Consider the following 11,552-nt stretch of genomic DNA (forward strand, 5'->3'; position numbering starts at 1 on the left):
TTTTAAGATATTGAGAATTGTTTTTTTTTATAATATACATGATATGTGTATGTATTCCGAGAAAAATAACTACAATTAATTCAAACAATTAAGATTTTATGTCTCAGGTTTCCCTTAGAAGTTTCTTCCCTAAAACATGGAAAATGAAATAGAAGAGAATTTACCACCAGCTCTTGTGATGATTATCATAGCATTTGTGTTATACATTTTTGGAAATGCAACTTCGTTCTACTTCACGATAGAGTATTCTAATCAGAAAGTAAACAGCGGATTATGGACACGCTGTGAATCTGACGCTCTTGTTAAAGAATGCTTTAACATACAAATATATGCAGAACATGGTAATATGTAACTTTATTACAACTTTCCTTTTTTTAAACTATCAGTATTAGTATTTACCAATGTTTCCTGTGAAGTATCTTTATTTCTCTATTTATTTTATGCACCTTTACAGACCAAGATGTCAAAATTATTAAAATGAAATCTGTAACTGCACACTATTAAATCTGTATAAAAGCTTGATATATTTATAGTCTTTATATATGAGACACTATCTGAAAAAGTCGATTTTCCATGTCCCCAACTTCACCAGCAATTATTATTTTATTCAACCATCTTTTTTGAAAATTTCAAGTTTCAGTATAAACTAAATTATATAATGCACCAACCCCTGACAATTAAACACTCATTCTTATATTTCTTCCAATAAAACATTGTAATTTGAATGTTCAACCCCCCCCCCCTAAAATTATGTTGTCCCCTGTGTTTTTTGGAAAACTAAATCATTCAAATAATATCCAAATTAATTAAACAGCCGTCCGATTCTCACATATATGATAAATTATATAATAAACTTGCCCTTAATTTGTCTTATTATATTATAACTATAGCATGTAATAAAATTTTGCAAATTTTAAGACAAAAAAAAATTGTCCCCAGAGGTGATTTCCCTCCTGTTACCACTGAGTTGTTTTACCTGTGGAAACGTTTACAAGACCAATAGTTATTTTCCCATTATGTATTGTGAAGAGCATCATTTCCTGAATGCATTAGTAACAAAAAAATAGTTGAAAATGTGGCCAGGTTTGAACATTCAAGCCCATCCAAGGTAAGAATTTATAGAAAAATACTTATTGGTGTTCCATCCTGTTATAGCCTTTTCTTCCACTTTCTGAGAATATTTTTAAGTGTGCACCACAATATTAACTGTGTTTTTATATCATCTTTTTAAAAGTTATAGGACACAGAAAATACACTTACATTTAATGTGATAAAAAGGACAAAAACTATCGCGTAATTCCTTTCTGTTACGTTCTGTCATGTTACCTGATAAAAAGTAACAGCATAACAACAATTAGTAACAGGAAGGATATTAAAGACATTTTCACTGAAGAATCGAAGAGTTAATCTACTATATGTCAACCATTTCATTTAATATAAGTTATCACCACCATATCAAATAAATTTCAAAATAATATACAGTATATTGAATAACAAAAAAGGGTTTTTGCTTTTGATAACAGCAGAGAACATTGCGCAATTTAAGTATAGTAGATAGTAACAGAAAAGAATTTATTTTAGAATTTTTCATTACCTAGGCAGATTTTTCATCTTGCAAATACAGTTTCAAAGACTAAATGACATTGTTTGCTGTTATCTTCCAATTGTGACCAATCTAAAATGATGTATTTTTCTTAAACTTTAAAATAAAGCAGAAAAATCCTTTCTGTTACCAACTCTGTCCTGTTACCGTTGTCCTGTTACTCAAGATTCTTTCATGTTACCGACATACCGAACTATATTTAAGTATATTTCTAAACCTTTTGTATTGCAAATGTTAAAATCAATAATTGGCATTTGATAAACTATTGCAGGATATACTAGTAAACCACAAATAATGTCTTAAACTTATTCCTTATTCCCATTAGAAACTTTTTAAAATTGATTCCCTTTGGTAACAGGAAAGAACTGGATTTTTTTGTACCATTTTTAAAATTGCCATTATTTCCTTATTAAACAATTGTTTGAATTACAGACAACAGTTCCTAGATCCCAAATGTGTGTTCTTCGATTTGTGCTATTGAAATATCGGGTTTAAAGACATTTGTTTTTGTTTTTTCTTATTGCCAAAAAATCGACTTTTTCATATATTGTCTTATATATATATTATACCACTGCATCATGTGTAATACAATAGCAACCCACAGTTTATAAATAGTTTTACAGATGGACAGTTTGTATACACATTTGCAGCTGTACATTTGATATGCATCTTTAGAACTGCACATCAAAATTACTTGTACTTAAGTAGCATGCAGTCTAAGGGTACACACAACAATCACCAACTTATTTTAATCCGCACCATTCTGTATGTGTCTATACCAATCACGTTGTTTTTGTTTGTTCAATATAAAGAAGAAGATTTGGTATTATTGCCAATGAGACAACTGTCCACAAGAGACCAAAATGACACAGACATAAACAATTATCGGTCGTCCCTCTGTCTATATCACTCTGTTCAGCTCTATCATGTCTTTGTGACGTCAAATACGTTGACCCGGCCTTAATAACTTTGACCCGGACATATCAGCGACGTCATAATGTTTGAACCGACGTTAATAACTTTGACCCGAACTTTTCAAGTCAAATGTTTGTGCTGGCGAAACAAAGAAAACACTTCCGAAACACGCAAATATAGCCCGATAAATCGATTATCAGATTATCTGCATATTGATATTGTAAAATATCAGCTGCTTGACATTATATGAAAGCTTTTTGATCTCGTTCGCTACGCTCACTCGACAAAAAGCTTCATATTATGTCTTGCAGCTGATATTTTACGATATCAACATGCAGATAACCTGATAATCGGTACTTATAGGTCACGGTACGGCTTTCAACAATGAGCAAAGCCCATACCGCATAGTCGGCTCCGATATGACTATGTAAAACAATTCAAACGAGAAAACTTCCGCACTTATCTAAATTAAAAAAAGTCTGGCATATGATATTTTTGTAAATAGTTTTGTTATAAATTTGGCCATAAGATTTATCCTTTGAATTGTTTGACATTTTTTATGTTGGGCTCTTTTAATGCCGACTATACATGTTATACGGTATGTGTTTTATCAACTTTGCAAAAGCAACCATTAATTTCGATGTTTAATGGGAAGATATTTTATTAGTTGTAAAAACCCGAAGCTTTGATGGATTTGATGGATTTTTAATTGATGTACATGATATTGACACTCCCCTAGAAAAAATATGTAGAAATATATAATTTTTTTTAATAGAGTGTCAATACTCATTATACTGTCTTCACCTGTAATCTTTTAGATCTATTTTTATTTAAAGACCACACATTTATTCATGTTATTGGTCTGTTAAAAAATCGAGGTTCAGTCAATGCTATTAAAGTGCAACCCCTTTTCCCATTTTCTTTGTGCGTTTGTGACGTCTGTGATAACGAATATCTAACTTCTTTTCGTTACACATGACTTGTTTATTTATGTTAAGTGCCTAAACTGAAGAATATTGTGCTAACTGAACTAACTAAACCCGTATCTTCGGACTCGGACTTCTCTTGAACTGAATTTTAATGTGCGTATTGTTATTCCTTACTTTTCTACATTGGCTAGAGGTATAGGGGGAGGGTTGAGATCTCATAAACATGTTTAACCCCGCCGCAATTTTGCGCCTGTCCCAAGTCAGGAGCCTCTGGCCTTTGTTAGTCTTGTATGATTTTAAATTTTAGTTTCTTGTGTATAATTCGGAGTTTAGTATGACGTCCATTATCACTGTACTATTATGCATATTTTAGGGGCCAGCTGAAGGACACCTACGGGTGCGGGAATTCTCGCTACATTGAAGACCCATTGGTTGCCTTCGGCTGTTGTTTGCTCTATGGTCGGGTGGTTGTCGCTTTGACATATTAACCATTTCCTTTCTCAATTTTATCTTGTATACGAAACGATGGTGTAGAATATCAAATTATAAGTCTGGAATCCCTGATACGTTTTTACAACCACTTGTTCGTTGCTGCTGTTGTTAGACGTTTTTTCTCCAGGGTACATGTTTAACAAAATGTACCAGCGCTCAGTAGTCAGCAATGTTTGTGATAACTTGAAATGTCATTGATATAATTATGTAAATTTACTGTTTATAAAATGTTGCAATATTTGAAACACAAATACTTTTAACACCAGGGTTTTATTACCGTAACCATATTTGCAGCAACCACTATCGGGTTTAATGCTCTTCTATCTTCGGCCTTTAAACTGCACGGCCTCAAGCAAATGAATACTTACAAGTCTTATAGAGACGAAATACACTTCTGCCGTACCAAACAATATGACTGGTATGCCTGGAGGAATATAAAAGAACTAAGGATCGATACGACGGCTTAAATACAAATTTACTTTGATCCAAAAAGTCAGTATTCTTGAGTTAACATGAACTATCATTCATACATTTAGAATTTAAACAATTGCTATCTTAATACACTATGTTTGTGCTACAACGTGTATATACCACTTTAGCTGTTTCATTACAACTTTTTAATTGGTTCGGTTGCTACGGTTCATTTTCTTCGTGCTTTATTGTTCCTTCTTACTGTTGTGATTTGTGCGCGTTCTTATTTGGTCTTCTTGAGCGAAATGCGGGTCTGGTGTTCCAAACTATAGGTCTAGTGTACCAAATTATAAGTCTGGTATCGATGATAAAATTATACAACCACTGAGTCGATGTCGCTGTCAATATACGCATTATACCCGAGGGTATCGCGATCTTTGAAAATCGACAATAATTCATTGACAACACCTGTAACATGCGTGATTTTTTGTTTTACATTTTACTGTTGTGAACACTTAGAAGGCATTTATCACACTAAAGTTTATCTACTGCAGCCATGGCCTTTTTTTTTTTTTAAATTTGACACAAAATTTTAGAATATTGATTTTCATTTATGTATAACTAAACTGTTTGAACCGAACGACGCACAAGATTGTTGATTGATTGTTGTAAACACGAAACGCTTGCCCGTTCTAACAAATTATTTTTTATTATAAATGATTTTTGTTTTGTTAAATCAATGCTAGGGTAAATTGCATTACATATAATGTTTTAATTAAAACGCCTTTACAGTTACTTTTTGTTTTCAAACTCTGAATCTTGTTATTGTAAATGTGTGTTTACTCTAAAAGCAGGAAACAAAACAACAAGATAAGAAAGATCACTCATTACAGCAAACAACTGTTACACAGTAATGCTCCTTTTTCTATTCATGAACTCCTCTCAGAATTTCAATATTATCAGATTATTACATGACATTTTTCATATCGCATGTATTATCAGCCCTAGGTTCAATATCAGCCCAAGAGCCGCATGGCTCGAGGGCTGATAATACATGCGATATGAAAAATGACATGTTATGATCTTTTTATCATAATGCTTCAACAATAGAGAATAATAACCGCTGGAATCATAATTGATCCTTTTACGCGGTTACCAAATAGAAGTTGAAAGAGTGCAGTTCACCGACGTCGGACTCATAATTTAGTTCATTCGATATGAAATTTTTCTATCATATGCCTCAACATAGAAGACAAATATTTTAATATGGACGAATCGACAAAAGAAATACATCAACAATATACATAATGAACACTATTTGGAAGTTAACTTTTTTTAAGCAACTTTCTAAATTGTGTTGGAACCTTTTTTTAAAATGCATTTATTTAACAATTTGTTAGTTTTCTTTTTTTCTGATTATTTCACACAATTTATCCAAGTATCCAAATATTATTTTGTACACTTCTTTGTAAATTGATGTTTTTCACTGAAAACGTTGCATTGCGGTGTTTTTTCCGGTATTTGCCGAGTATCACCGGAATGCCATGCGATAACGTTACGGACAGGCATGTGCTAACACTCGAAGCATATGATAAGTATAGATTATTACATGGCATTTTTCATATCAAACCCTTTATCGGCCCAAGGTTGTGATATCAGCCCAAGAGCCGCAGGCTCGAGGGCTGATATCATGAACGAGGGCCGATAAAGGGTCTGATATGAAAAATGACATGTAATTATCTTTTTATCATATTCTTCAGCAGAAGATATAGAGACAAGAACTATTAAAATTTAATTTTGTTTGTCTTTGCACTTTCAGAAAATATTTACAGACAACCAAAACAAATTCTTTACTTTAATTGTTTTATTGATAAAAAAAATTGATAAAAAAAAAAGCATTTTTTTTTTTTTTTATGTTCTTCAATAATATTGTCACCTCATTTCAGTCTTTCAAAACAAGTTTAACTGAATTTATTTTTGCTCCTCAACTATTTTGGGAAAAGTCTTATCACTCAGTGCCGTTTTCCGCGTTCTGTTTTTTCAATCAAATTTCCGGAAATGCACGAAGTTGCATGTGATAAACGTCACGGAAATTAACGGAAAGGCATGTGATAACATTCCGGAAGCAGTCAATAAAGGTACCTTTATCAGCCCGCTATGGAAATTCTTAAAATCTGGTCAATAAACCTAGTAATCCTTTCATAGCCTGTTGATATTTTCAAATGTTATTGAACTGTAAAATTTTAGTGATATTTTATACAAGTATATGATAAACTTTTCATATCAGCCCGGTAAGCACCAATTCGAAAAATATGGAATTTACGTTAATTAAATGCTATTATCATATACTTGTATAAAATATTACGAAAAATTTACAGTTCAATAACATTTTAAAATATCAAAAGGCTATGAAAGGATTACTAGGTTTATTGACCAGATTCTTAAGAATTTCCATAGCGGGCTGATAAAGGTACCTTTATTGACTGCTTCCGGAATGTTATCACATGCCTTTCCGTTAATTTCCGTGACGTTTATCACATGCAACTTCGTGCATTTCCGGAAATTTGATTGAAAACGACAACAAAACGCGGAAAACGGCTAGTGATAAGACTTTTCCCAAAATTGTTGAGGAACAAAAATTAATTATGGTAAACCTGGTTTGAAAGACATAAATGAGTTGACAATATTATTGAAGAACATGACAAAACGAATAGAATGCTTGTTATATCAATAAAACAATTAAAGTAAAGAATTTGTTTTGGTTGTCTGTAAATATTTTCTGAAAGTGTAAAGCAAACAAAATTAAATTTTAATAGTTCTTGTCTGTATATCTTCTGCTGAAGTATATGATAAAAAGATAATTACATGTCATTTTTCATATCAGACCCTTTATCGGCCCTCGTTCATGAGATCAGCCCTCGAGCCTGCGGCTCTTGGGCTGATATCACAACCTTGGGCCGATAAAGGGTTTGATATGAAAAATGCCATGTAATAATCTATACTTATCACACAGTAAAATTTAAGTGTTATTTAGTCTAAGTATATGATACATGTAAACAAATTTATCCACACATCATGATTTAGTAAGTTTTGAAGGTACAGTGATTTAATTGAAAGGGTAGTTCATACACTGAATGTCCTGATTTCTTGCGGAAGTACTAGTTAGCTGTATGATGAAAATTTAATAATCATTTAGATAGAAATATTTAAATTGGCTTTCAATTGAAGGATCAATATCCATATACCATTTTGTCATTCCAAAAATATGCGTTTTAATACATTTTTATAGAATGTGTTCGTAACATATTTCAGGACGATAACACTTTTGAAAGTTGATCATTTCTTTTCATGGTGTTAATATTATTCGTGTTAATTTAAGCTAAATAATAACTACAACATACTCTCAGTTAATCCTAACAAAACAAGATACATGTACCTTTTTATTTTTATGATATTAAGATTGATTTATCTCATCCATCGTTTGTAGAAGCCAGTACTAAGTATCAATAGATAAACAAGTTATAACTATTTTATCTACGTACAATGTATTCTGAGAAGGAATTTTCTCGTTTTTTCTCATTTCATACTTATCCTTTCAGATTGGTATAAAATGTGTCTTGTCATGAATGCATTTGGATTCAGTGCTCTCATAGTATCGATCGCTTGCGTTGGATTGAGATTGTTTAAGTTCCCTGAAAACAAAGTTTTGCGAATTATTACTCCCTTAGTTGTTTTCTCTGCAGGTAAGTTTTAGTTATGTTTTAAAAACACTCATTTATTTAATATACAGACTGTCAGGTAAGGGCTTACACATACAGACTGAAATGTATTTTTTGGGGGTCTGTGATAGGGGGATTTCGATCGGTTGATATATATCGTCATTTGTTATTATGTATTTTAAATCAGAATGAGTTCGTAACATACAACCGCAAGAGTACGTTAACATGATATGTTTCGTTGTCACGCCTTATGCTTATCAATTTTACTGCCTATATGCGACGATTTATTTATTGTGTCCTGATATCGAAAGAATGCTTGATTTGAAGAATTTTGATGCTTTCTCAGCGATAGAAGCAATTTGTTTTAGTAATACAATTGTATATTTATATTCGGTGCAATTAAAAAAAAATCGTTTTCGGAATGACGGTTTTGTGAGAAAGAAAATAGTCTTGAATTGACATTTTTCCTTGAACTAATCATATCGGTCAACCTTTTCCTGAAGATGTTCTCAATAATTTTGGATTTTAAATTTAGTCGTTATTCCCCAAGTCTTCAAAGGTATTTCATGCCTAAGAATTCCGAGGCCGATGTCAGAGTCGGATGTCAGAATAGGTAACAAGCTAAGAGAAAATAAACACAATGACACTGATACATAATTTAACAAAGGATATAGTATTTCTTTTATATTTACTAGTAATGGAACTACCGACCACCTTTTATATTATATTAATATCATTTTCTATAGTGTAAATGTATGTTTAACGTCTATATCATGTATATCTTTATATATTTTCTCAATTTGCTGGCAGTGCCAACGACAACAAAAAACATTTGAGGAAACAATACATCTATATCAGTCTTTTTCTTGTATTAGTATAAATTGGTTGTAAGCGGATACACTATATATATAATATGATAAATTGAATTAATATTTTGTGTTTTGCAATTGCAAATTTTACTTGAATTAATATTTTGTGTTTTACAAATGCAAATTTTACTATATCATTACGTTACTATAAGTTAGTTAGATTTGTAAATTTGAGAGATAGTTTAAGTTCCAAGGCGTTTTATTTTCTCCAATGTAATGCCATCATTATTTTTAGTCCATGGTTAGGTCGCAAATTCTCAGCACATGATAATGTCAGTGAAATTTAATATTGAGATATACAAGTCAGGAGAGTTTGCAATTCAGTGGTTGTCGTTGTTTGTATCTTTTTCCCAAATGTAACCTGCCGAATAAGACTTATAACCGCCTTTGTAACTTGAGTAACACGAAGGGTGCCACATGTGGATCAAAATCTGCTGACCTTTCCCTAGCACCTCATTTCACACCCAGTTTTTGGTAGGGCTCGTGTTGCTGAGTCTTAAGTTTTCAATGTTGTGTTTTGTGTACTATTGCTTATATGTTCGTCTTTTTCTATTTTAGTCATGCTGTGGTCATTATATTTCCGACTTTTTAGTTTGAATGTTCAATGGTATATTTCGCCTCTCGTGTTACAGTCATATCATACTAGCTTTTTGTGCATTAATTTTTAAAATGAGAATTTAGTTTTATGGCTTGAATATGAATTATTTATCTCTTTCAGTGGTGTTTATTCTCATAGGAACTGTCTTATTTGTGAAGAATAATGATGACATCATAACAGAACCATATGGAGAATTATCTTATGGGTACTCATTTGCATTATGCATATCAGGAATGTGTCTTGCTGCTTTGGTCGATATCGTCCTAATTATAGAACTTATAAAACCCAAAAAGAATACTAAAAATCGTGTTGATGCAAATGCAATTAACAATATCAAGTTCTGAAACACGAATACAAATTGGTCTTTTTAGTAAAGTGGTTGATCTACTGCTATATCAACAATATTGTAGTGATTTTATTGAGAACGCCCAAAATTGTGTTGATCTAACCTATTGTGGGGGACAAAATTGATGTAAATTGCGAATAATTCATCTATAAGAAAGATTTTGTATGTTAATTGAAGTGTGTATCTTTTTTTATGTCTATTTGACTATCATGTATTATATACATGTAGTAGTAAATATATATTTTGTTGTATAGTTTCCTATTACATAAGGAAATGACCATTAAACCTCGAAAGGGGGCTATGTTTTTTTTTTCTTTGACCAAAATAGTGGAGTCAAGCAGATGACAAAAAAGATATTCTGAATCCAGATTTTCTCCATACCTTATAGTGTGAAATTAAAAAAACCCAACAACATTCGATTGATAGTGTAAAATATAGTATAATGATATTGGACTCAGACAAGGACAATAACCATCCCTATAAAGTTAAATGGTTGCTCCCTATAAAGTTAAATGGTTGCTCCCTATAAAGTTAAGTGGTTGCTCCCTATTGACGTTGTATAGTTTTATACTGTATTATTGTAGAAAAGGACATGTGCGATTTTGTAATCAACAGCCTCATCACAAGAACTACTTTTACTCTTGCTTTTATCGAAAGTACGGGGTATGGCTCTGAAAAACGTGATAGAAATTGTTGAGTATTACGCGTGTATTTAAATCATATGATTTTGAAAAAAGTTTTATTTAAAGCAGAGAAATTGACCCATATAAACTATTTTTGAACCGATGTTAAGTTAGTATTCCATATCAACTTTGAAGTTAACATCAACAATATTTGCTATTTAAGAAATTTTCCGACTATGGTTATGTATTTTAACCTTTATTGGAATTTGGATGTAAACATAAAACTAAGATTTATTGTAATTTCATTTATTCCAGCTTGTTCTGATCTCCACTTCACATCATATCAATATTCTAAATTCTTAAATACTAAATTCTAAAGTACAGTTTTGATTAAGAAAGTTTAAGTGATAGAATTTTGCTTTATAAACGCAGTTTAGTTATTATAGCAATTTATATGCAGGAATTTATTTGATCCAATTGCCAGTTTTCTACAGAGACATACATGTAATATATACATTAATATTTCAGTCTCTTTCAATGTACGTTACATCTACATGTTTTAAGAAAACATGTAGTAGTAAAATGACCTTTAACTTTAAATAATTTAAATTTATATGAATGCTACACTAGTGTATATTGGTATAAGTAACATAAAAAGATGATTGTGAATAATTTATTAACATACTATCTTCTTTCCTACATGTACATATACATTTATATTGGAATAAAAAGCTGCCGATGTAATCACTGTGTTTCTTAAACTATGTTGCTATTGGGTAGATCAAAGTATTGTTGATACTTGTCGTTATAAATAGACAGAAATGTTAGAACTTACACCGTTTACAACTGTTAATTCACGTTACGCTTTTCTAATGCCAGTATCATTAAATTTTGTTTAAAAAAAATCAGTTTTGTGTTCAAATTCCGTACTAGTCTTGTTGGATGCCCTTAAATGTAGTAGGAATTATTCTTAGCGTTTGGTTTTCATATTCAATCATTTTAATCAACGTCTGATTTCCGTTGGTGTCTGTCTTTTCGTTTGGGTGA

At 31.5% G+C, this 11,552-nt stretch overlaps 1 protein-coding gene across 1 annotated transcript; it reads left to right on the forward strand.

The window, feature by feature from the left end:
• The first annotated feature begins 113 nt into the window (after positions 1-113).
• LOC134686265 (uncharacterized) lies at positions 114-10,058 on the forward strand. The gene is made up of 3 exons (XM_063545936.1): positions 114-341; positions 7,950-8,093; positions 9,657-10,058. The coding sequence occupies exons 1-3, from the start codon at positions 137-139 to the stop codon at positions 9,878-9,880; spliced, it is 573 nt and encodes a 190-aa protein (XP_063402006.1). The 5' UTR covers positions 114-136; the 3' UTR covers positions 9,881-10,058.
• Positions 10,059-11,552: the final 1,494 nt, after the last annotated feature.

The sequence above is a fragment of the Mytilus trossulus genome, chromosome 10 (assembly GCF_036588685.1).
Source record: "Mytilus trossulus isolate FHL-02 chromosome 10, PNRI_Mtr1.1.1.hap1, whole genome shotgun sequence".
Taxonomy (NCBI): domain Eukaryota; kingdom Metazoa; phylum Mollusca; class Bivalvia; order Mytilida; family Mytilidae; genus Mytilus; species Mytilus trossulus.

Excerpts from the sequence above, each read along its gene's own strand:
- LOC134686265 (XM_063545936.1), top strand. The coding sequence starts at position 137 with ATGGAAAATGAAATAGAAGAGAATTTACCACCAGCTCTTGTGATGATT. Across the intron at positions 342-7,949 it reads ACAAATATATGCAGAACATG|ATTGGTATAAAATGTGTCTT; the intron begins GTAATATGTAAC and ends TTATCCTTTCAG. Across the intron at positions 8,094-9,656 it reads CTTAGTTGTTTTCTCTGCAG|TGGTGTTTATTCTCATAGGA; the intron begins GTAAGTTTTAGT and ends TATCTCTTTCAG.